This window comes from Pelecanus crispus, chromosome 2 (genome assembly GCF_030463565.1).
Source record: "Pelecanus crispus isolate bPelCri1 chromosome 2, bPelCri1.pri, whole genome shotgun sequence".
Classification (NCBI taxonomy): Eukaryota; Metazoa; Chordata; class Aves; order Pelecaniformes; family Pelecanidae; genus Pelecanus; species Pelecanus crispus.
Genome location: NC_134644.1, coordinates 133248001 through 133271657, shown reverse-complemented (window position 1 = coordinate 133271657; position 23657 = coordinate 133248001). Strand labels below are relative to the sequence as shown.

Below are 23657 nucleotides of genomic sequence, written 5' to 3'. Positions count from 1 at the left end.
TTCTTAGATGCAGGGCTACCTGAATTCATCTTTTTGCAGATTCTGATAGTTCCTGCCAGGGGAGGGAGAGGATTTCCTCTTGTACTTAATACAATATTAATTACAGCATTTGGATTTCCTAGAGAGCAGTAACGGGAAGATATCTCTTGTTAAATTGTTGTCAGTAAAAACAACATTGTCTTTAATGTCAGTAAAGATTTTCACAGTAGTTACCAGCCACAGTGGTCCAGTCAGACTTCAAAGATTATCAGAACTGACAACCACTGAGTAAGTGTAGAAATTCCATATAATGCTGCAATAAAGCGATGCTCTGATGATTCAGAATTTTAATCTATGTATTCCAAAATTTTAGTCCTAGAATACTGTCATAATATTAATGTTATTTAATAGCATGGAATGAGTTGTTGGGGAAAAGAACCTTAAAAGCAAAATAATTAGAGAATGAGATAAAGCTGAAAAGCATGGCTTGTAGTTATATGTTGCCACAACTACTCACCTATATGTCAGCTGGGGAAATGAAAAAGTATCCAATTAATTTTAACACCTTGTAGTGTTCATATTTGCCTTTTGAGCATGTTTATTTTTGCTAGTCCTGAAATTACAGAACGAATTAAAAGCTGAAAAACTTGAGCATCACATTGATAACATGCTTATCATTCTAAAGTACTTCTACTGTGTTCACTTTACTAACCTTATATGCAAATATAACAAGATTAATTAGATTTGGTTACAAGGCTTCTGTTATCTTTTTCTAAAATTAAGAAAAGCATTTTGGATGCAATGACAGCTTGCCAAGCTCCAGACTGAGACAGATAGAGCATGTTAGGCCTCAGTGTAGAAGGAAGAAGGCACTGCTGCTTTGATTCTTTTCATAATGTTGTTTTTTCATTTTGTTGTACTTCCTAACTAGTAGTGGTATTTACTTACATACAAAATCTTATTCATTAAAATGTAAGATTTAGCATCTGTTATTTTAAACACTGCAAAGTGCAGTTATTTTTCAAAACATTATAGTATCACTGATATAGTATGATACAGAGTAATATTTATCATGTTCCAGTAATTTTCAAAGTAAATTATCTCAGCAATACTTTTGAGACATAGCAAGTGTTACTTGTTTATGAGCAGGGATTTGCTGGTTGGTTTGTTTCTTATATGTCAGCCCTTTCTCTCTGTTGTGCTGGAATGGGATTCTTTTAGGTGGCAGAGATTGGTAATTCATCTAGAATTCATTTAAGAATTCATTTCACCATTTCTTAGCAAGAACAAAGCCCCACTTACTGTCCTATGGTTTTGTTGACTCTACAATGCTGGCAGGAGTAAAATTTAATAATGTAAGAAGATTAGCTGGAGTTATCATGGGGAGCGAGTATTGTATATATGACTATATCTGAACAATCTATCTTAAAAACCCACACTTCTTATGGCAGATGCTGTTTACTCAACTTTGAGAATAAAACAGTCCATTTCAGGTACCATAAAGGTCAACCATAGCATTACACTGTGCAACAGCAGCTCAGAATTTTCAGAATAAATCTCTAAATTCTCTTAAGTTTAAATATATCATTTTTAAAAGTTTCAAATATTTTTTTCCTAAATATTATAGATGTAAGGATTAAAATTCTTTAAAATGAACTTTATAAATGCATAGAAGTAATTAAATGCATGGGCTTGATTTTAAGGTTTCCATAATGGGATGTAGTTTTCACAGAGAGTGTCACAGAAGGCACTTTAGGATCCTTCCTTTTCTCTAATGCATGCATATTTTATATATATTTTGGTGCAGTTCTCATTAGAAACCTAGAATGTAAATGCAATGCCAATGTCTTTTTGTAGTTATTGATTGAGGTCAACAGAAGTATCTAGGTATGTTTTTCATTTAAAAATGCTTTTATTCTCTTGTCTTCTTAAAATGCAAAACGAACAAGTGAAGATTTTTTTATTAATATGATTTTAAGTGTAGCAACAGAAGCATAATTTGTTGAAATGCCTCTGCCAGTTGAATGCAGCATGTTTCCTTTATTCTTCAGAGAAAGAGGACACTTGTAAACTCATTCAATTGCTTATGTGTAAACACCATCGGGGCCCTGTTTTGGCTTTACATTCATGAGGAACTACACTGCTTTTCTCAGATGAAGAGTTAGACACTTAAAACAACAATTTCACTCACTGTAAATTACACTATACATATGTAGCTTGTCTATCTGAAAATCATTGTGCTTCTTGACTACCAGAAAGGGTACATTGCATATTGAAAACAGGAGAAGGAAGGATAATTGAAGGAACTCGACCTATCTAGTGCATTACTCATATCCTCCTCTTTCAAAATGTAATGTAAACAAAGGCTAATGCATAAGCTGAAGTTGACTTTGTTTGGTTTATTTTCTTTCCATATGCTTCTAATTTCCTTATTCCACTACTTGCTCATACATCCTTCATCAGTCCTTCATTAGTTATTCAGTCAGATTTTATGTAAACTGAGTCCTGAGATCTATGTACCAAACCTGGGAAGGTAATTATGAAAATTGCCCATGCAAATTGGGTAAAGGCACACATAAATTACCAGTTAGAGGCTTAGCTAGTAGTTTGCTTGCATATTTACCTGAATTGCATTCGTAATTGCAGTAATTATGTGAACAGTCATGGATGCACTTTTGCACACACAGCAACTACATTTCAAAATTTCTTCCTAAAGTGAGTAAAGTGATTGCTTTGCTGAGGGAAGTAAGAGAGGATAAGATGAGTTTCTGTAGTTACAAAACTCATGATTAGTAGTAGAGGATGACCCTAGTCTAGAGTATTAATGAAACTTAAAAGAGCTGTGGCAACACCATGTAAAGTTACACAATGGTTGAATGGTATGCTAGTATGAACAGCTCACTCGAAGGCAGCCTGTGGTACATGAACAAAACAAAACAGTGTGGATAGATCTTTCTGTTATTTGGGATATTCCTCTGTAATCTCATTTTGAGATTAGATGAATTCTAATCTTTCTAATGGTTAAAAGTTCTCTTCTGTAGCATCTGAATACTTGCCTGGTCAGGGTAGCTGCCAGGGTTACCTTCTGACAGTGTAAAAGCTGGGCACGTAGATCCCATTTTAGATTTGGGTGCATTTTATTCAATTACATTAATCTGGATTTGACCCATTAATACATTGAAAGTTAGAACCAAAGCCTCTGTCTGTCAACAGAGCTGACATATAGGCAGCAGAAGAGTTTGGGGATTTCAGAACAAGGTTGGTGTGCTCACAGCAGCCTGAAACCTGGGAAACATAAGCAGTTGTGTTCTGTACTGTGTGAATATTATTACTTATTGTCATGTTCAGCTCCAGGTAACAGTAGGCTAGCGAGTCCCAAATAGAAGTTAGAAGTAGATTAATATGACTAGACCCTCATCCAAGAAGAAAGGGAAGGGGAAAACGTGCTAGAGAACTGCAGATTTTCTTTAAAATGATGCAACTGTTCATCCAGACTAAAGCATTTCAACGCTTTGATGAACTTGTAGGGCTGTGCTGAGAAAACATCAGGGCCATTTCTTTGAAAGGTTGTCTTCTCTCTGGACATCACTCTGAATGCACAGTGGTTATGGCCTTCTCTACCTTGAAAAATTCTCCCTAAAGCCCAATTTTGTGGTCTCTCATTAATCTGCTGTGTTACCTATATATCCTTCTCTTTCACAATGAAGACATCATTTCCAAAGCTTGAAAGTTCTTGTATTTCAGCGTTGGTTTTTTTAATGTCCTGAGCTCATGTTCTGTACATTTCTTCATTCAAGATTTTTTCCCTTGCAGATAGCAATTGGTTCCTCCCTAAATTTCACTATAAAACTTTTCTGTATTGTAGTGGATTCCATACAAAACAGGTGATGTACCTTGAGTTTTGCTACTATCTATGTCAGGATGTGCAAAACAAGTATTATATCACAACACATTCTTGCCACAGACTCCAGTATGCTTCCCTGGCATGCAGGAATAGAATGAAATCATTGTATATATGGTCATAAAAATCAATTCCCCAGCTGTTGGTTGCTGCTCAGCAGTATTGAAAGTGCAAGTTGGTAAGATAAAGGAAAAAGGAAGTTTTCTCGGCCAAACCAGGGTTGCTGCTTTACTCTAAAGATGAATGGGACAATAAGAGGTTTCATGTTCAAAAAGAATAGACTGAATAATGAGTTTAAAAGAAATCATAAGTTGTGATTGCCCAAAGTATTCCTTTTCAAGAAGTTATGGCTTTCGCTTTTTTCTCTTAAATTGTTTTGGTAAGTTGATCAGGCTTTATTAAGGAAGTTATCCACCATTTAGAAATACCAAACCAGTAAAATGAAGATATATTCTTAAATTAAAAAGAAGGTTCCCCAGGAAGGTCTTCTGTTGCACACTAACATAATGGACACTAAGCAAAACAGATTTACTAATTTAAATCTTTTGAGACTGCTGGATATCTGTTCATCTTCTACATAGTTGGAAATAAAATAATTGAGATTTTTCTTGTTTCAGTATTATAATATTGGACTTGGCAAGCTGCAGATGGATAATTACACTGGAGATGTTAAATAGGTTTTAGAGACAAAATTGTAAATAATACAATACAGAAGAATGATGGACTTATTAGCATACCATTAAATCGCTTTTTCCCTGAGAGCCAAGCATATTTTTCATAACTTACAAAAAATGTCTTGCCTGGCAGTAGCACATGTGCTTAACATTTACAAAACCCACAATATTTGACTATGGCATTGGTTTATATTGCAGGGAAAATTATGACAATATAATTACAAATATCAGTAAGTTTATCACTTGATAACAAGATCATATGTATGAAAAACAATCTCTTCTGAGTTAAACATTTTGCAGACCTTTTGTTTCAACTTCCATTAGTTCTATCACTCACACTGAGAATTTACAGGGCTGCAACATAGCAACAGGAAGATTTGGTAAAGGATCCTTTCACTAATGTAATTTAAACCATCCAGCTCATTCTTATTAGTCTAAATTATGTTTTTCATTATGATTTTGTACTTAATAAAAAGTAGAATTGTGCGGGATATGGGGGTTTTTTCAGGGCTACTGGTATCCTCCAGGAAATATATGATCTTCTTTATCAAGGAAAATGAACTTAGTCCAGAAATTCACAAAAGGTACACCCAAAACCTAGATGACTTTAGTTTTCAGGAAACACAACGTCAGTGGCGATCGATGGATAATGTGCAGTCATAATTCTATGCAGTTTAGTACCAGTGTGACAGGGAGTTACAGGAAGGTTTGTTTGGTTTAATACAACTGTTGTGTATGGGAATGCAAGCGCTAGCACAGCACCACTGTTTCCATCCAAGCCTCAAATGGCTAGCAAAATTTTTTGCTTAAACGGGGGTGGTATTTATCAATGAGGCTTCGGGACTGTGAGCCAGCTGAGCCTCCCTAATCCAGCCATTCCTAAACTTACTCATGTTCAGACCTTGCTTATGATTAATTCTGTAGGAGATTTTGTTGCAGTCACAATGCCATTTGTAAACCGCAACCCCAGATAGGACACTATGGCTCCAGAAAATAATTTCAAGGATGTTCCACATCACAATGCCCAAGAAGAAGAATATACACAATTGCAGTCTAGATCTGCCTGTGTTATCCCAGTTTCAAAGATCCAACTTTGTATCACACTGGAATGGGAACAAGGTCCGTTAAACGTTTGTGCAGAACAGCGGGAAATCTCATAAACCTAATGATGAGGGTAATGAGATGATTAGAGCATGTAGCAGACTCAGGTTTTAGCCCTTCTGGATGACAGAGATTTTCATTTGAGATCCTTCTGCTCTTTATTTCTGTCCAGTGCCTAAACAGGTGGACAACACTGGAAAGACAGCCTCTCCTCCCTTGAAAAAGCCTTTTTCAGTGAAGTAGCATACTTAGATTAAATCTCATTGACAATATTTAAAAAATCTCTCATTCCAGTTGATGTGCTGCAGAGTCCAGCTTTGCGAGGGAATTGGCATTTCTTAGGACTGAGTTAAGATGTAGTTCAGATCCTACAGTTTTCCTGTAGAGTTAGGCAACCACAAGACACCCCAATATTGCACCAACTTTTCAGGTGTCACAGCTACTATAGTGAGATTTCCTAAGCAGAGGAATTTTCTGTCTCTTCCCACATGGACATCCCCTGCACTTAGGGGACCTCCTACCATTGAATTTGAGGAACATGGCTTTTCAGGTAAGATACTTAACTCAATGAGCAGCAGAACCTTCATTGGGGTAGGCAAGTGGAACAGTTGTCGAGGCAAAGAGGAACGACAGAAGGCACAGAAGGACACAAATTAGCCGGACATGCATTTCAGATGAGTCACTTTTGAAAACCTTTTTGCTTTATATAGCATATTGACTATTTCATAGGGGTTTTTTGACCAAACTTGCCAACTAGAGAGAACTGACCATTCATTGTCTTTTAACTTCATGTGTGTAAAGGGTGAGAAAGGCAGACCCCAATTCACCATCAAGCTCCAGAATTTGTTGCTGTGCATGGAAATAATGCAGCATTACGAACCTAGGGTTGAGCTTTTTCAAGAAGGGATGAGAAATGAGGCAGAGCATGAGCTAACATGATACACAGTATGGAGTCACCAAGAATGATCTGCAGTTATAGCTCTTACATTTTCTGTTTTACCTTCAGTATTTTTCCCTGTTGTATCTGTCATTAATGAGTGTAGGTCTAGTAGCTTCTGCTTGGGCAGCCATCCCTTACTGAAACTAAGCTCATTAAAACAACATAAGAGCCTGAATGGACTAGAATTCAAAGGGTTACTTGGTCATGCAAAATCTCAACATCTTCCTCAAAGACTTTCACACCTATCAAGTTAGTAAATGACTGCATCTGTATTGTCCTAAACGTACAAACATTGGCATACCCAAATCATTTGCATGGAGTCAGTCTTAACTTAATAAATACTGTAGTCAAGTCACATGTTTTTCTTTACTAAGTGTAAACATCCTTAAATACCTTTATTTAAACATCCCAGGCTAATTCTAATATTTCCAGTTTATTTCAGATTAAACACTTTCTAAATCCTATGCAAGCTGCACTTTCTTTTGAAATATGTAATGTGATGAATATGAATATCTCACTGGAAATTTATTTATTTAAATGCTAAGTCCCCCTGTCTTCTAAATATTAACACTACCATATAAAATATTTAAAATGTGTATGACAAAATTCAGTAGCAGATACACTGGCATCACTGAGAGATACACGACTATGCACTAACTACTTTCCTGGCCCTGCACTGTGCTTAGCATTCTCTGCTGTCATGTGGCCAGATCCTCTCTTGGCAAATCTGTTGGAAAATTTACAAATCATCTACTGGAGGCTGATTCAAGAAAGACTCTCCAGGCTGTTGTATTAATATAAATGTAACCAATGCAACTTCCTTTACTTGTGGTACGGAGAGATGGATGGTGTGGTCAGAGTACCTTTGTCTGTTAAAGCAGGTAGAGCAAACAACATGTGACAGATAATAGTCACATTGCCCAACTCACTGCAGGAAGATAGTTTGATACTGTTGTAGTGAACATCATAGAAAAAAACAGAACAGAACAGAACAGAATAGAATGGAATGGGATAGAATGGAATACAATAGAGCAGAAGCCAGTGAAGGTTACAGCAGTCTCACGCTGGCTGCTGTGTTGGTCAGTCACAGGAGCAAATCACTGCAAAGACAACAGTAGCTGCCTGCATCCCCTTTTCCTTCCTGCCCTACAGCAAGCATGGCCTCACACTCTTCACAGTATTTCCAAGGATCTAGTTTGTATTCCTAGACTTAATCATTTCATGTTCCTTGGATGCTTCTATTTTTATTGTCTAAGAAGGGGAGACAATATAGTCTCTTTCAAGCGTCTTTCTGACTTCATTTCTTTTGATGAAAGGCTATTGATTCAGGTGTGTTTGAGTGAACCTGTGAATATACTGCTGACTCAGGAGTTCTTTAGCAACACTAAAATAAATGTGAAATGCATGATTGTTTTCCTTATGTAAATAACTGGTGAAATAGAAAAGGGTTCTGTTGTTATTTGCAAAAAAGCAGTGAAGGGACAATATTGTTATCAGGAGATGTATGCTAGAATATTTGACTTGTACCTCCTAGATTCCATTTGTCTGCTGTCAACCTATACCTGCTGTTAAGCATTAGACACTTAAAAAAAAGAGAAAAAGATAACACAAATTATTCACTATTAATTCTTTAAAATGAGTCACTCTTAAAAGCTTAATTGTTTGCTGAGAGGGTCCAAATTAGTGGACTTTGCAAGATCAAACAAAATTGAAGATATTTGTCCAAATTAAAATGGAAACATGCATCCAGAATATACCAAATGAACATGTATGCTCCTGTAATAATAATTTTATTATCTTCAGCTTCCAGGCCAGACTTTTAATTATGACCCTTTATATCAGGGAAAACCATGTATTCAGGATTAAAAACCTATTTCTTTAACTAGTCTAGTTAAAGACTGTGGTTTGATATATTCTATGCTACAACTTTTATAAAAACCAGAGAACACTTCTAATAACACTTTTCTAATTTCATGGTTCAGTGCACAGTCAGTAAAGATTTAAATAATTCAGAAAGAAAGCCTATTCTGTTTCTTTATTAGAAGTTTGAGTCAGGCAAATTCTTTGACATTTAATAGGTTTTTAACCCTTTTAATAACTTCTTATAATGAAATTTATTGGAGGTTGTTTTAAATAAAGGGTTATTATATTAGAGTGAATAGCAGTCGGTAGTTTTTTATGATTAGTTTTGAGACCTTGGCCCTGTGTGGCTCAAAGGATATTAAAACATAAAGTAGAAAAGAATGTTAATAGTCACCAAATTAACTGTGTACCAAGAAATATAGAAACTGTATATTACTGCATTCTTGTCATTATGTGATCATGCTATAAAATTTTGCAGTCGAATTTTGAGTATATAATTGTTTTAAAGGAGCTTAAGATCACTTACAGAATCAGTACTATATAAAACAACCTGAAGTAGTTTAATTTTTAACAGAATGATTTTGAAAAGATTAGAGTAATAAATTTAATAGGTTTTTTTTTTTTTTTTTAGTTCAGGGTTCTTTTTACATGTGAGGTTTCTGCTGTTTAATTTTAAGACTGTTTTCCTAATCAACAGAAATTTTGAATGATCCTTTCATTTTATCCTGAAAAAGCACTGGGCATAGTATATAAAATACACTTGTGTACCACACTAAAATACTCCCCAAATACCTACTTACTCTAAAACTTAGTCTTTCATTATGCCGTTAGCTGATACAGAAGAGAATTATAAAAATGAGATGATGAAAACACACATCTCTTCCTCTGTTAGGTGGTGCTTTGAATTATTCCGTTTAATGTGTTTTGAATGGTTCTCTGTGGTCATTTTAAAGTAACCTTAGCTCTCATAACAAATCTGTCTTTAGCACTCATTCTCTTACATATGTGCTAAAAGAAGACTTGGTTGCAGATATGATTTCTACTTTAACTGAATGGAAACAAAAATCTGATACTATGTGGATCATTGGGTTTGATCAGCCTTTTGTTCATGACAGGACATATGTACCAGTTACCAGCTTTATCCACTCTAATCAGTGAATCCTAACTTGTCAGATTTCGGACTTCTAAATATAGGGGTCACTTTTTCTTTTTCTCTGGTGTACAAATACAGATGTTAAAGTTATCTCAAGTTTTAAGTTATCTCACTGAATAGCATCACCATGATGGAAAACAATACATGAAACTGCACGGTTTGCTTTTGATTCAGTTGCTATTAATCTAGGATCCTAACCACCACTGAATAACCGTGAGGTATTACTGCTTGATTATCAGTATGAACTGAGTGAAAGGTGTCTAAAATGGACATTTCTGTATTTTTAAACACTCTTTTAAGTTCAAACTTAGCTCGGATTGTATGATCAATATTGCTTGCATTTTGGATCATTGAAAGAATGTATGAGTTTTTTTGGTTTTGCAATTGTTTGTTTTGATCATAAATGGTGGGTATGGTCTCCCAAACACAATTCCTTCTCTGTGTGCCAGGTCTCACAAACCTGTCTGGCAACTTAATGTTACCTTTTCTTCTCTTTTGAAACCTTGACTTAGAGAGTCAAGTGATTCTGCAGGAATTCAATTTTTTTTCTCTCTTTTTTAATGAGCATCTCTGTGTCACCAGAAAACATCTTGCAGATGTGCATTGGCTTATGGCAGAAGACAATTAGAACACCTAAAATAAAAACAGTACCATTTCTAAGCAAATCTCATGGCTTTTCAGGAGGCTGGCACAACTGGGGATAGTGCTGCATTTTAATGTAGCATTATTTGGGAACAGACAAACATTCACATTTAATATGGCACAGGTAGTGGCACAAGTTGTACTGGGAATATAAATGAGAATATGACTAATAACAGAAACCCCTTCTGCCTACCAAAGAATGTCTGTGATGCCTACATGGTGACTCAGATAGGTGACGCCAGTGAAGAAGGAAGCACACTGTGCTTATCTTCATAATAACACTTAAGATCCTTTGGGGTTTTCTCCCTATTTTTTTTTTTAATTGATTGATTGAAACATAGCTTCTTATGTTTCAATAAGAAACATAAGCTATAACAATAGCTTCTTATAGTTTGAAAAATTGTTGCGCTCTGACTTACCTTGACTATTTAGACAAGAAGCAAAGAACTGTCAACCATTTCCACTGTGTCCATCAGAAAAGTTCGTAAGAGCTCTCAGACAGTAGAAAACTGAGTAAAAATCATTGTAAGACCTGGTGGTGGTAACAGAAATAATGCCTGCTGTGCCTTGATATGAAGGGTACTGAGATATGTGATCTCCACTTGCTTCAGTGAGTAAGCCCCATGTATTTCTCATGTTTCAATGTTTTCATCTCCAGTCTATTATCCCTAGTGTTTCTTGCATATACTTACACCTGTTGTATTTCCTTCGACCTGTTAAGGCAACCTGTCTTCTTTCATTTAATGACAACATTTATTGTAAATTAGTTTAAATAGGGAGGGACAATTTGGACTTTTATGGCTTTTCAGAGAGATGTTGCATCACAGTTCTTAATTATAACAAGAAAAATAACGTGGGAATTACTTTGCTAACAGCACATTCCTTTTGTAGCTGCCTGCATAATACTTCTTAGAAAAAAATTATTTGCTTCCTAAAGCCACCTTCTGGGATGTTAGTTCAGAGTCCTGTAATTTAACTCTTTCTGCATCTTGCATGGGTTAACCAGCTTGTATCAAAAATGACAGATAATTAGGGATTATTTAATGCTATATCCTGTGAGAGATGAAGGATTCTATCTGAATGCTGTGTCAGATAAGAATATCTGTGTTTTGTGGACTTTGGGGCACAATATTTCAAGAAAGATGAAGATTACTGGACATAGTCCAGAGGACAGCAGGAAGAATGATCAGAGGTGTAGAAAACACAGCATATTAAAAAAAGTCTTTCAATCTTCAGGTTTAGTTGTTTAGTCTAAAGAAGAAAAAACGGAAAGGAAATTCATAATAGCCTTCTAGTGTGTACAACTTTTCTGTAAAGAAGGAGAAAAACATTCCTCATGTCCACTGGGAGCAGAGCAAAAAGTAGTAGGTTTAAATTACAACAAAGGAGATTTAGGTGAGACATTACGGAAAAAAGCCCTTTCCACTGTAAGGATAGTTAAGCACAAGAATTGCCTAGGGAGGTTATGAAGAGGTTAGACAAACATCTGTCAGAAATGATTTAGGTTTAGCTAATCCTGCTGTGAGATAAAGTGTTGGACTAAATAACCTTTTGAGGTCCCTTCTAGCACTATTTTCTGTGATTCTATGATTAGGATACTGTACTCGCATTGTCCTACAGTAAGATGTTTCTGTGCAGGGTTGGTATCACTGTGTTCTGTATTGCATGCTTTGCTTTGTTTTTGCTTTAAGCTGATGGGGAGAATGATGGTCTGATGTTTAAAGCACTTTAGCTTTATTCTTAGTACCTTAGGAGCTCTGAGCAGCGCATTAGGAGCTTGTTTTCAGCTGGACAACCCTGTTGTGTTTTTGCACTAAACATGTGCTGATAAGGGTTATCCGTACACACCTCAGAATTAGCAGCTTTTACTATGTCTTTTAACTTGCAGTCAAACATTTATATGGGTGAATGCTCAGTTTCTGCTTATAAGCGAAATGCAAACAGAAAAAAAAAAAAAATAGCCATGAAAAGAAATGTATCATAGCTTCCCCGTTAGTAAAACCAAAATAAAACGAGGCATGTTCTAAAGCTGAGTATAACACAAGTTGTGAAACATCCTGGAACTGACAGATGGAGAATGATATTAAAGTGCCAGATATTATCATTATTACCTCATCAGAGAGACCATTGAAGGCGTGAGTTTAAGACTGTCCTTATCCTCTGTAACACTCAAACTCTTTAACTTTGTTCTTCCATTTGGCATTCTGCCACTCAGCAGGATTTGTATTCGGCTTTGCATTCGGCAGGAGTGTGTTCGCAATATTGCTTCTGCATACTGAATATGGCTCCAGCGCAGCTACACATTGGTGGGCTTTGTAAAACTCCATCTGGAGGAACAAGGAATAGGAAGCTTCTGATTTTGAAGTAGTTTAAAAGAAATTGGTCATACCCTGCATGTAATGTTGACAGAGAGTGTGTCTGACTAGTGCCACCGTTCCTGCAGAGACGAGGTTGTCACAGCGTTTGAAGCAGGGGCGTACTGTCACACCACAGCAGTGACCCAAGTGTGTGGTTTTCATGGGTGGGATGGTTCTTGAACCCAAGAGGGAAGATGGGACAGTTCTTGCTTTGTTGGTCCTTTAGGAACCTGAAGGTTCATCGTAACATGTTTTCCGCGGTGTAATCTCATGGCTTTTCACAGTTATGTGGTTAGCTGCCCGTTCTTACTCAAGGAATGAGCAATTTCCATTTTCTTAGACAATCCCACGTTTTCACTAGCAAGGGGCAGGATGGGGGAAGGCGGGCTCTGCGGTGCATGGCAGAGAGGTGAGCCAGAAACCTCATCTTCAGGTGCAGATCCTCCTTGCTGAGGGCCACAGCCCTCTGTGATGGACTTACACTGGCATGGTCTCTGCAGGCAGGTCCCTTAGGTGAGGGTTTCTGGCTTAGCGTCTAAAAGGGAACATGTACTATTAAACACTTACTTGCTGCTTACACCTGGTTTTGTAAAGGTGGTGTGGTATTCATCTGATTTAAAAATTCAAAAGACAAGCTGAATTCATGTGAAAAGAAATATACTGGGCTTGTTCCTACTCACCACCTCATTTGCAGTCCTTAGAATTTCACTAGTGAATGGTTCTCTTGCAAATATAAATATATATATGTGTATATATATATACACTCACGTGTTTTGTATGGGGATACATCCAGTACCATCCAGTTGGTATCATGTTATCTGAAAACACAGTGTATGTTCAGTGCCAGGGCTCCAAGTGAACCACAGACTGTTTAAAAATATATGTTGTTTAAAGATGACAAACAGAATGCTTTGCAGTACCTATCTGATAATATTTGAAGCTCATATGAGGAGTTTTTAATAAAGGAGAGAGCATTCAAATAATAGCAATTACATTATATTTTACTTGGGGAAAAGTAATTAAAATTATAACCTTTGCCCTGCTTTCAGAGGTAGATATTTTGCAAGTTCATTCAAAATAAGAGTTGTTAGGAGTTTCAAATAATGCTTGTTTCCTGTCTGCAGTTCATGAAATCATGAGGATGCGTATTCTCATTAAAAAGCAGTCTTGCTTTTCCAGCCTTTCATGAGGGGGGTTATTCCCAGCCCCAATCCGGCACCACAGGGTGCTGCCCCATGGAAACCCAAGGTGTTTGCGAGTGGGGCAGCGTGGGCTCGGTCCCTGCAGGGTGGTGGGCACCCCGGGGAGGGCACACACCCTTGCTGAGGGTCGAGCACTGCAGACGGGGTGAAGGGAGGGCTTTTGGGAGGCTTTTGCCTCCCTCTTCCCAGCACGCAAGGGACCAGGTGGGTTTCCATGCACTACCCACTCACTCCATACTGTCCGAGAGGGCCCGGGGCAGCCCATGCTCCCACTCCCCATTCCGCAACTGCTGCCCAGCCCAACAGCTGGATCCAGGGCAAAATGGCCGAGCAGCAGTTACAGCTTCATGGGCACAACTCTTTTCATATGGGTTGTCTGTTGGAGGCAGAGATAATGATAGCTTTCAAGGCTAATATGTTTGGCGAGGAGGGGAGCTGATACTGGAGGGAAGGGAACAAGAAGTCAGTAGCAATCTTTAAAAATATAAAAGTCTGCCAGGATTCAGATTTCAGCCTTCAATTGATTTCATACAGTGAGCTGTTCCTGCTCCTCTCCTCCGGTGCTTTAGTAGTCATTAAATGAACTTGAATGTGTTTGTATCGATAACCCTTTTTTACCAAAAGCTATTAATTTCTAAAGCAATATAAATACAAGTATAATTGTGATGTCACATTGTCAGAAGCCATTTCAAATACTTTTCAGATACACACGTACATGTAAAGTGGTAAGTATGCCATAACTAATGGTATTATTAGTTTGATTTACTGCCAACCAGTCAGCTTTACAAAAATCAATCCCCAGGCTCATAAAGTATCTCCCTAAAATTGATAAATTTTTACACTATCAATAATAGGAGAAAAGGTGAAGTTACAGGTTTATCTTTTCTTTTTCTGTGTGTTACTGGTTGAAAGGTATCTTACAGATTGCTGTGATATATAGGAGTGTGTGTATGAGAGAGAGGTTATAGAAGTCACGAGCTATAAAAAGTTTAAAAAAAAAATCTGAGTGATCTTTATACAATTCAGATGACATGTCTAACAAAGACTGTCAGTAGAATAAATGTGGTTATGTTAATATATTGAACCATTAACACATGTCCTTATTGTAATGGAACTTACACAATGGTAGTTCCTGTCAGATTCCTCTCGATACATATGGCATGTTGGTCTGATGCACGGAAAGACAACTATATCTATTTCATTTCAGCTCTGAATTGACACTTCAATTTTAAATCACCTACAGAACACCTTAGCTTAAATCTGAGCTTCTCCCTGACACTCTTCGCTATTTGTCATGTTTCCGTATGAGTATACTGAAAAGACGTTACAGGCAATCTGCTGTAGTGTGTGTGTATAGTACATTTGACCTCTGGACAAGAAAGGAGTTTCATCCTCCAGTGCTTTTAATTCTTATCCTTGCAGACTGAATTCGTTGCTTGCATTAAAATAGTATGTCTCGTTAATGCTAAGAAGCGGTGACCCACATAGCACAATGGATTCATTTGTCAGTCCTGCGACTTCCGAGCTTTCCGTTCATATATGTCTCAGCGGCAAATCAACTCAGAAATCATTTAATCAGTCTATCAATGCATCCTTCTTGTCAGTCATCTGAATCCTGAATTTTCCAGTATCTCATTGGGCGGCACCAGGAAAAATGGATTTGGACCTAATACTAGCTAGTCAAACTCTGAAAACTGCAGCTCCCAAATTCACAACTCAGAAATCCTAAGAAGAAAAGCAGGATCTGGAAATTGCCTTGAATTTTGAGGATATTCATGTTCTGATCTGGTTCTAAACTTCAGAGTGCAAATCTGTCCCTGTTTGTCAGCATTTCTGAAATACTCTACATGCAGTTATAGAAAGCAGTGCCCTTTTGTTCCCCCTATAAAGAAACAAGCTTTCGTTGCTTTTTGCTATTCCCACGGGCTGAGGCTAGAGCCTGAAGAGTTTATAACAGTCAGTGTTATGCAAATGTCAATCATATCCTTACTCTGTTTATTTCCAGTATTTACATGTTTATTTAAGTACTTGCCATTTCTTTTAAGCCTTTATATAGCCAATCAGGCCAACAGAGGTCTAAAGGAACAGAACACTTTATTAGTGATATACTTAATACAGTTTTTTTCCTCTTGTAGATGCAAGATTTACGGAATACAGAAGGAGCCCAGTATAGTTCCCATCCTCAGATGGCAACCATGAGGCCAAGGGTTCAACCTGCAGATATTAGGCAGCCAGGAATGATGCAGCATGGGCAGCTGACTACTATTAACCAGTCCCAGCTCAGTGCACAGCTTGGTTTGAATATGGGTGGAAACAATGTTCCTCACAACTCGCCCTCTCCACCTGGAAGCAAATCTGCAACTCCTTCACCATCCAGTTCAGTCCATGAAGATGAAGGAGAAGATAGCTCTAAGGTAGGCTTAGATGCTAGGATTACTATGTAAATGGTGGATATTTTTAGGACCTGCTAAATGAATCATATGGCCACAGTTATTAAGGTGATACTTTATACATTGTTGGTGGTTGACTGAAGTGAATAAAGGTTTATGAATACAGAACTTACAGTTTCCAGTCAATTCTTCAGGCAGCTTGAGTAAATTACATCATTCTTCTTTGTGAGAGCAAACTGGAATCCTGTAAAACACTAAAAGGATAGCCATTCCTCTAGGACTTTAATATAAAGGTTGAGTTTTCTCACTTGCATAGAAGGGATGTTTGTTCCCAGTTAAAGATCAAGTTACTGCTATAAAAAGTATGAACAGTCTGTACAATATGCTAGTCTTTGCTACTTGGTCACAGAATGAGTAAACAGAACATCATAGCAACCAGAACAGAAAGATCCTCTATGAACTTTAAAAATCTTACCTTGAAAATCTTGAAGACCCATTATGCATTTATATCTGAGAGGTGCTGACACTCCAACATGACATATTTAAGCTTCATTTTAGTGTCAGTACAGGCATGAAGAAATAATAGTAATTTAAATAATTAACAAGATATTTATTTAAAGGATAAATGTCAATTTATATAGCAGGTTTTGCATGCAAAAACCTCCCAAACCTCCGCAAATCCTGAAAACTTCCCCCAGAATACACAGGTATATTATCGTAACTTTGCAGACACAAAAGCTGAGACACAAAAAGATTGGGACTTAGCACAAAGTCATCCCATAAACCAGGAGCAGAGCATATTGAAGTTGAGAACCTCTTTAGCTCTATTTTATGGTCACTACAAAATAGCAGTCCTGTTACAGCAGTCCTGCAGTGTAGTGAAGATGTTGTACCATCATCATATCTTGTGGGGAAAAGTTGCAGACTTGCGAGGAATGTGAAGAAAACATATTGTGAGTCACTGAGGAGGTATAATCCAGTCAAGAAATGTAAGTCTGATTTGTTTTCAAATTATATTGTTTTTCATGCCTCAAGCTATAAGATAATCATGTAATTGGAGACATATGTTTTACTACATTTTGAATAAATTCTGATTCAAAAGTTTTATTTCAGGACTTTCCCCTGATTTCACAAACTTTAGGTTTTAAAAATTACTGAATAATTCATACATTTTAAATGAGCACTTCTTTACTGAGGGAGACTTTAGAATACAGCTATGTAAAAACAATTCCAGGCAGCCTTTACTTTTTCAGAATAATTTATTTGCTACTCCTGTTGCTTTGCTAATATTTTTACATATATTGGTGGGAGCATGCAAGATGCTCTAAACTTCTGGAGAAAACATCCACTCAAATAATTAAGATATCCTTTCTGCTTCTATCAAATATTTCAGTTATTTAACCCATATTTTTCAGGTACTTTTTCACTGTAAAACTTTGTGCTAGCAAAAGTGTAGGGTTCTGGTTTCACGCAGACAGTACCCATCTGAAGCCAATGCTTTCAATAAAGAAATACTTATTTTAAAGTAAAACTTGGTCCTTTCTTTGTGGAAGCCACTTTATATAGTGTTTGACTTTTTAACAAGACATGTTATTTTGGAAGACTCTCTTTAAAATTCTCTCATGCTCAGTTTAAGCAGAAAAAGATGAGAAAAAGGCACAATACACAACACAAAAATAAGAAAAACACTTCAGTATGCTGAAGTTGATATGTTGCCTTAAAATTCTTTGATAATTATAATTTCTCTGCTAAAAGAAGTTTTTTAAAGGTTACTAAACTTGGTTAATAACGATAGAGGGCTTAAATTAGTCTCCAGCTAGTGGGGATCAAAATGCAAGCTTAATGGGGGCAGATTATGGCATGCCTGTCTTCCATGGGATTTCTTAGGTCTTCATGAAAACGCCTTAAGTTGGCCACCATCGGAGTCGGGCAGTGGGCTGGCACACCTGATCCAATGCAATGGTTCTGTTGTAGTTCCCTCTGCAAAAGACGAGAGGGTTTGAATAATCAGTATAAGAAGCTAGTGTATTGTTGTAGTTCATGATTTAAACCCCTCTGCTGTGTATCTTTCTGTCACACGGCTCTTTCTGGAAGCTGCCAATGAATGGATATGAATACTTAGAATAAACCAGCTTTCTGTGGAGAGCCTTCTCCCCAGCCCCAACAGTATTAAATTTTCTCAGAGCTGCTTTGGAGGCCTCTTCTCACTCCAAAAATCCTCCTCCCCCGGAAAGAAGGCACTGGATGGGGACAGCAGGAGATAGAGCGGTCATTCTGTCTCTTGTGACAACCTCTTTTACCTGAATATAACTTTGCTAAATTTGGAGTTTTCTCTTTGTTTTATAAACTGTCATGTAGATGTGCGATATTACTTAATAATCAGGGCCAGAGCTCATTATTCAGTCCTTCAGTAAAAGTGCACATGTTGAGGTCATGTAGTAGCTGCTAGAGCTCACCACATTTGAGCAGCTTCATGAAGTCAGTAAGATGTTCCTGCCATGAGGACTGTGTAAAAATCAACTGAATTCACCATATCGTTAATAGCAACAGTGACGTTCTCCCTATTTAACCAGCAGGAGAAGATGTTTGCCTATGTACCAACATTGATCAAAAAGACAAAGTACATTTTCAAATGGAAAATCACCTCAGTGTCAGATGACCTCCTTTAGTTTATGCCAGCTGAATGCCCAGCCTTATGTGTGAAAGAGAAGTCACTGGTCCTTTGAGAGCAGATTTGGTAGAAAAATCCCTAACAACTATACCTATTTCTATCTAGAGAAAAAAAATACAGAAATCTCAGTGTCCTGTTCATGTTTGCATGAATTTATAGAAAGAGGGTGACAGAAGGTATGAATGAATATGTGCATTATATACGTTTGGACTAGAAATATAATTGTATCCCTAGTGAACCACTGATTTCCATGCATGGAGGAAATGACCATTTCAGCTTAATGTACATATTCCAAATGCCAGTAATAAGGAAACTTTACAAACTGATGTAATTGTTCATGTACTGAGCTTCTTGGATGTTCATTCTATGGTAATATTCAAATTGTTGTAAGCCTTATCCAACATACACAGAACTAATGGCAGCAGCTGCTAAATATTTTTTGGCAATACTCATTCTCATAAAGGCTCTTTCATATAGGCCTTTTGGACTTTAAACGTCATATATTCCCTTGCACAAAAAAGGAAAAGGAGCTGCATTTTACAGGACTCAGTTGCCCTACACACTGTTGCTCTAAAGGAAAGACAGCTGAGTCTGCTTGACCGTAAGATCAGTGACAACAGTAGCATAATTATAAGGCTATGTATATACAGTCAGAAAGCTGCTAGGTCCATGGAAATATGAATTGTAGCCTCAGACCAAGGATATTATTTCTGCAAGTGGTGTACATCTCTAAGTCTCCTTAATTCTTCTAAATCTAATATGTGGGACTATGGTTAGAAGGAGAAAAAAGGGAGAACTTAAAAATCAAGAGTTGTAAGTAACTATAAAAACATTCTAAGCAAAATGGCCACTTACCACATGCTTTATTCTGACCACCTCAAGTTAGAATATTACATTTATGTAATTCTTGCCATAATTCATACTGTTGGATTGTTAAACATGTATTCAGTTATTGCCAAGCATAATTGTGAGCTGCTGGAAGCATTAGTGGTTTGCAAATATGTATTTCTTCATAGATGGATAACAGGGTTTTCTTCCATGCTCATTTGACTATCACTTATGAGAGAATTTCAAATAATGTATTTTAGAGGGAAGATAGTAAGAGGACTGCAAGTAGCAAGAATTAACTAACAGAAACATGATTACTAAAGAACTGCTGCAGCATATTCTCTTTATGTGGTAGAGGTTTTACAATATTTACTTTATATGATAAGAGTTATAAGTAGAATTCTATGTTGTCTGTTCAGCCTATTATGCAGATGGTGCTTGATTAAAATCTATTTTAAACTACAGCGATTACCGCAAGATAGTGTGCATAAAACAGCTCTCCTAGCTCCATTAAAGGTTTTGGTACTATTGCAGTTTATTTTAAATATGCTTATAGACATTTTCCAGCTTCTCAAGGGACATTTAGATATCAACGATGTGCCTTACTTGATAGTTTTAAATCCTACACTAGATATTCTTGTGATCTATTATGTGTGCAACATGGTTAATGTACACTTTTTTAAAGTGAAAGATTATTGCTTTCTTGTGATAAATAAGTTAAATACATCACCATAATTAAGCAATAAGCCATGACAGGAGGTGGATTACCATGAGCTAACTACACCTCCAGGGATTTTGAGGCACAAGACTATGCCTAGCAGAATATATATGGTTTTTATTTTATTTCCCATCTGTCTCTGCTTTGGTGGTTAGAATTGGAGTCTATGAAGCTGATAGACTGATGGGAGCATAAGGTAGGCCATCATCTCAGCCATTTGCAAGGTTATTAGTACTAGAATTCTGGTATTCTTTTTATTTCGTTATTTTCATATAAGACAAACAGAATTTCCCCTGTGAGTACTCTCTTTTTAACAGTGGGGTTTTGAAGTCTCTTGATCATTCAGGTTGGAGAGTAAGATTTTAGAGCTGTTCTCAGAACAGCTTACCAAAAGACTTCTTACACAAGTTTCTGCAGCATATCACCTAGTTTAAGGGTAGTTTAAGTAATGTGGTATCCTAATATACAGAGACCTTTAAATCTCATTGGTCCAAAAATAGTCTGAAAAGAGGAAGATTTTAGCAAGTAAGAGGTAAAATTTTAACTATAGCCCAAATTATTGTCAAGCCTCCTTGCTCATGGAGTTTGCACAGAACTGTCTGAAGAGTTTAGACTGATAGTGACAAATTAACTAGGGAGCCCTAGTTTTGTGTACCCTGTAGAATGAAATAAGAGCAAGAGACTGCAAGTGGGATAACTTAATAATGGGTAGCACACTGCTTCTGTTTTTCCATATTTTCCAAAAGCCTGGTAGTAGGCTCCATGGCCATTAATCTTATATTAAAGATGCATCTATTGCAACATAATGCTCAACATTATGGAAATAAGCATTAGGAAACAAGCAACTTCATTTTCAAATTGTGGTCATCACTTTATTGTTGTCCTTAGTAAATCACAGAGATCCAGGTTGTTCTCTGTAGTCACCTGGGCCCTGTTGGACACCACACAGTGATGTATATAGAAAAATAAAAAAGTTTTTTGCTCAAAATGAGAATTTCCAATCATTTTCCTCATGCAGTTCCACTGATTTGAACATCTGTGTTCTCTCTGTCACTTGATATGCATTATTAAAAAATAATAATACAAGGATGTGATAAAAGTCATACCTAGTAGATCCTTAGCCTACAGCATACCTTTTATGCTCTTGATCTTCTCATACTTCAAAACACTTATGATGCACAGTACTCTGGCCATGCCAACAAGAGAAAAAAGCCTTTGAACCCTCTGGTAAGATCACACATCATTGCTACAAGGTATAATGAACTAAGTGATCATATCAAGAGAAGCTGCTTTGCCATGGAGCTCCAATCTGTTGAAGAATCAGGACAGCGTCCCTTTTTGTGCTTGTAAGTCACCTAAGAAAGTAGGGTGCTTTGGTGATCAGGGTCTCTGAGCTAGTGGCAAAGTATAGTTGCATTTAATAAATTTGCACAAATGCTCACGTGCATTTTTTTCAGGTGGTACACAAATAATGCACATGCACTTCTCTTTATATACCATTCCTCTTTCCCCCCTTTTCTCAAACCATCATGAATTTGCTTTTACATGAGCAGAAGAAAAACCTATGCAGCTAAATCCAGATGGATCAGAACTGATCCTCTAAAGGGGTCCAAACTGTCTGTACTGGTAAAGCTTTGTTTCTTCAGATTTTGATTAGAAGGTGTGCGGGAAAATGTCTATACCTTGAATCATTTCACTCACAATCAAATTCTCTTCAAATTCCCTGGAAGGTGTACCACCAGTTGCAGTAGAAATTGATTTGAACACTAGTCTGGGGTAGTTCTGGGAAAGGGTGAGGATAAGGGAAAGGCAGATATGACAGCGTTCCTGCTGTCTGCAGGTGATTCATGTAGTTGAACTGGTGGTCAGAGTATAAAGTAATTTCAGTTGAATTTACTCATTTTATGCATGTTATAGCTATTAGCAATAAAACTTAGAAAAGGTGAAAAGATGACAAGATGAACTATAAATGAGATTATAACAATTATATGAAAGCAAAATATAAAGCACTTCAAGGGAAAAAATTACATGATCTGAAATACTTATAATGAATTTTATACATGTGACATAGCATCAACATTTGGATTATCAAAGATGGAAACTAAAATTCCATTTTTGCATGCCAAATCCAAAATCTCTTTGTATCACAGAAGCTGTAATGATGGATGGACTGAATTAAATTGGCCTTTTTTATAGTACTTTTCTAATTTTGTGTTACAGGTCAATGGTGGAGAGAAAAGACCTGCTTCAGATATGGGAAAGAAACCCAAAACTCCCAAAAAGAAGAAGAAGAAGGACCCAAATGAGCCACAGAAGCCTGTGTCTGCCTATGCATTATTCTTTCGAGACACTCAAGCAGCCATCAAGGGCCAAAACCCCAATGCTACTTTTGGTGAAGTCTCTAAAATTGTAGCTTCAATGTGGGACGGCTTAGGAGAAGAACAAAAACAGGTACAAAATGTGCTGTAGCTCAGAGGCTTTGTTTCAGGAAAGTGTTATCAGGGTCATCTAAGCACTGTAGGCAGCTTCTTTTGTTTGCCAGGATGAAACTTGAATATGTGGCATCTTGGGAATACGATTTAAAGAGACTAAGATAAGGAGAATATAGTTTCATTTCTTCTGTATGAAATGACTAAACGAGTTTTTTAGTTTTGGGGTGTGACACAAGCTTTAGGATTATACTGAGGATTGGTTTATGCTGAAATTGGTGGGCCTTAAGATTTTATGGCGGCATTGCCCTCTGTATGCCAGTGTGGTGTAGGAGGACCTTGCTGCCAAAAATCATGTCTGTACAGTGGGACCTGACAAATATCCGAGCTCCCAGTTGCAGATGTTCTGCTCCACAATGCCAGGAGGGGAGCTGGGCTCAAACCTTCTCCCTACCAAACTGGCTTTTACGAAAGGAATTACAGGTGTGTTGACCCAAGAGGCCTATGGGAGACCCTGGCAAATCGACAGTGTTCTGGGGTATCCTCTTGCACAGCATACATGTAGGCTGTGGAAATCACATCCCATTGTTACTTCCATCCTCCATGGAAAGGCAGGTTCTGCCTTGGAAAGGTTCTTGCCATGGAAAGGTTCTGCAACAAGGTCAGCAGAGCTGTATCTGAACCTTTCCAGTAATCCTTCCGAGTCAGCCAGGTCCTGTGTGAAAGTGGGGAACTCTGGGTGAAGCTCACCACATTCATGAGTTTACAGTGGTGATGGTTGGTAAATACCATTCATCCTCGCTGTAGCA

At 37.3% G+C, this 23657-nt stretch overlaps 1 protein-coding gene across 1 annotated transcript in view; it reads left to right on the top strand.

Annotated features, from left to right (window-relative positions):
* Positions 1–23657, top strand: part of TOX (thymocyte selection associated high mobility group box) — a 222022-nt gene that overhangs the window by 163457 nt on the left and 34908 nt on the right. Inside the window, exons 4-5 of the mRNA XM_075706030.1 lie at positions 15948–16226; positions 22640–22870. Coding sequence (XP_075562145.1) covers positions 15948–16226; positions 22640–22870 — 510 coding nt within the window. The remainder of the gene's footprint in view (positions 1–15947; positions 16227–22639; positions 22871–23657) is intronic.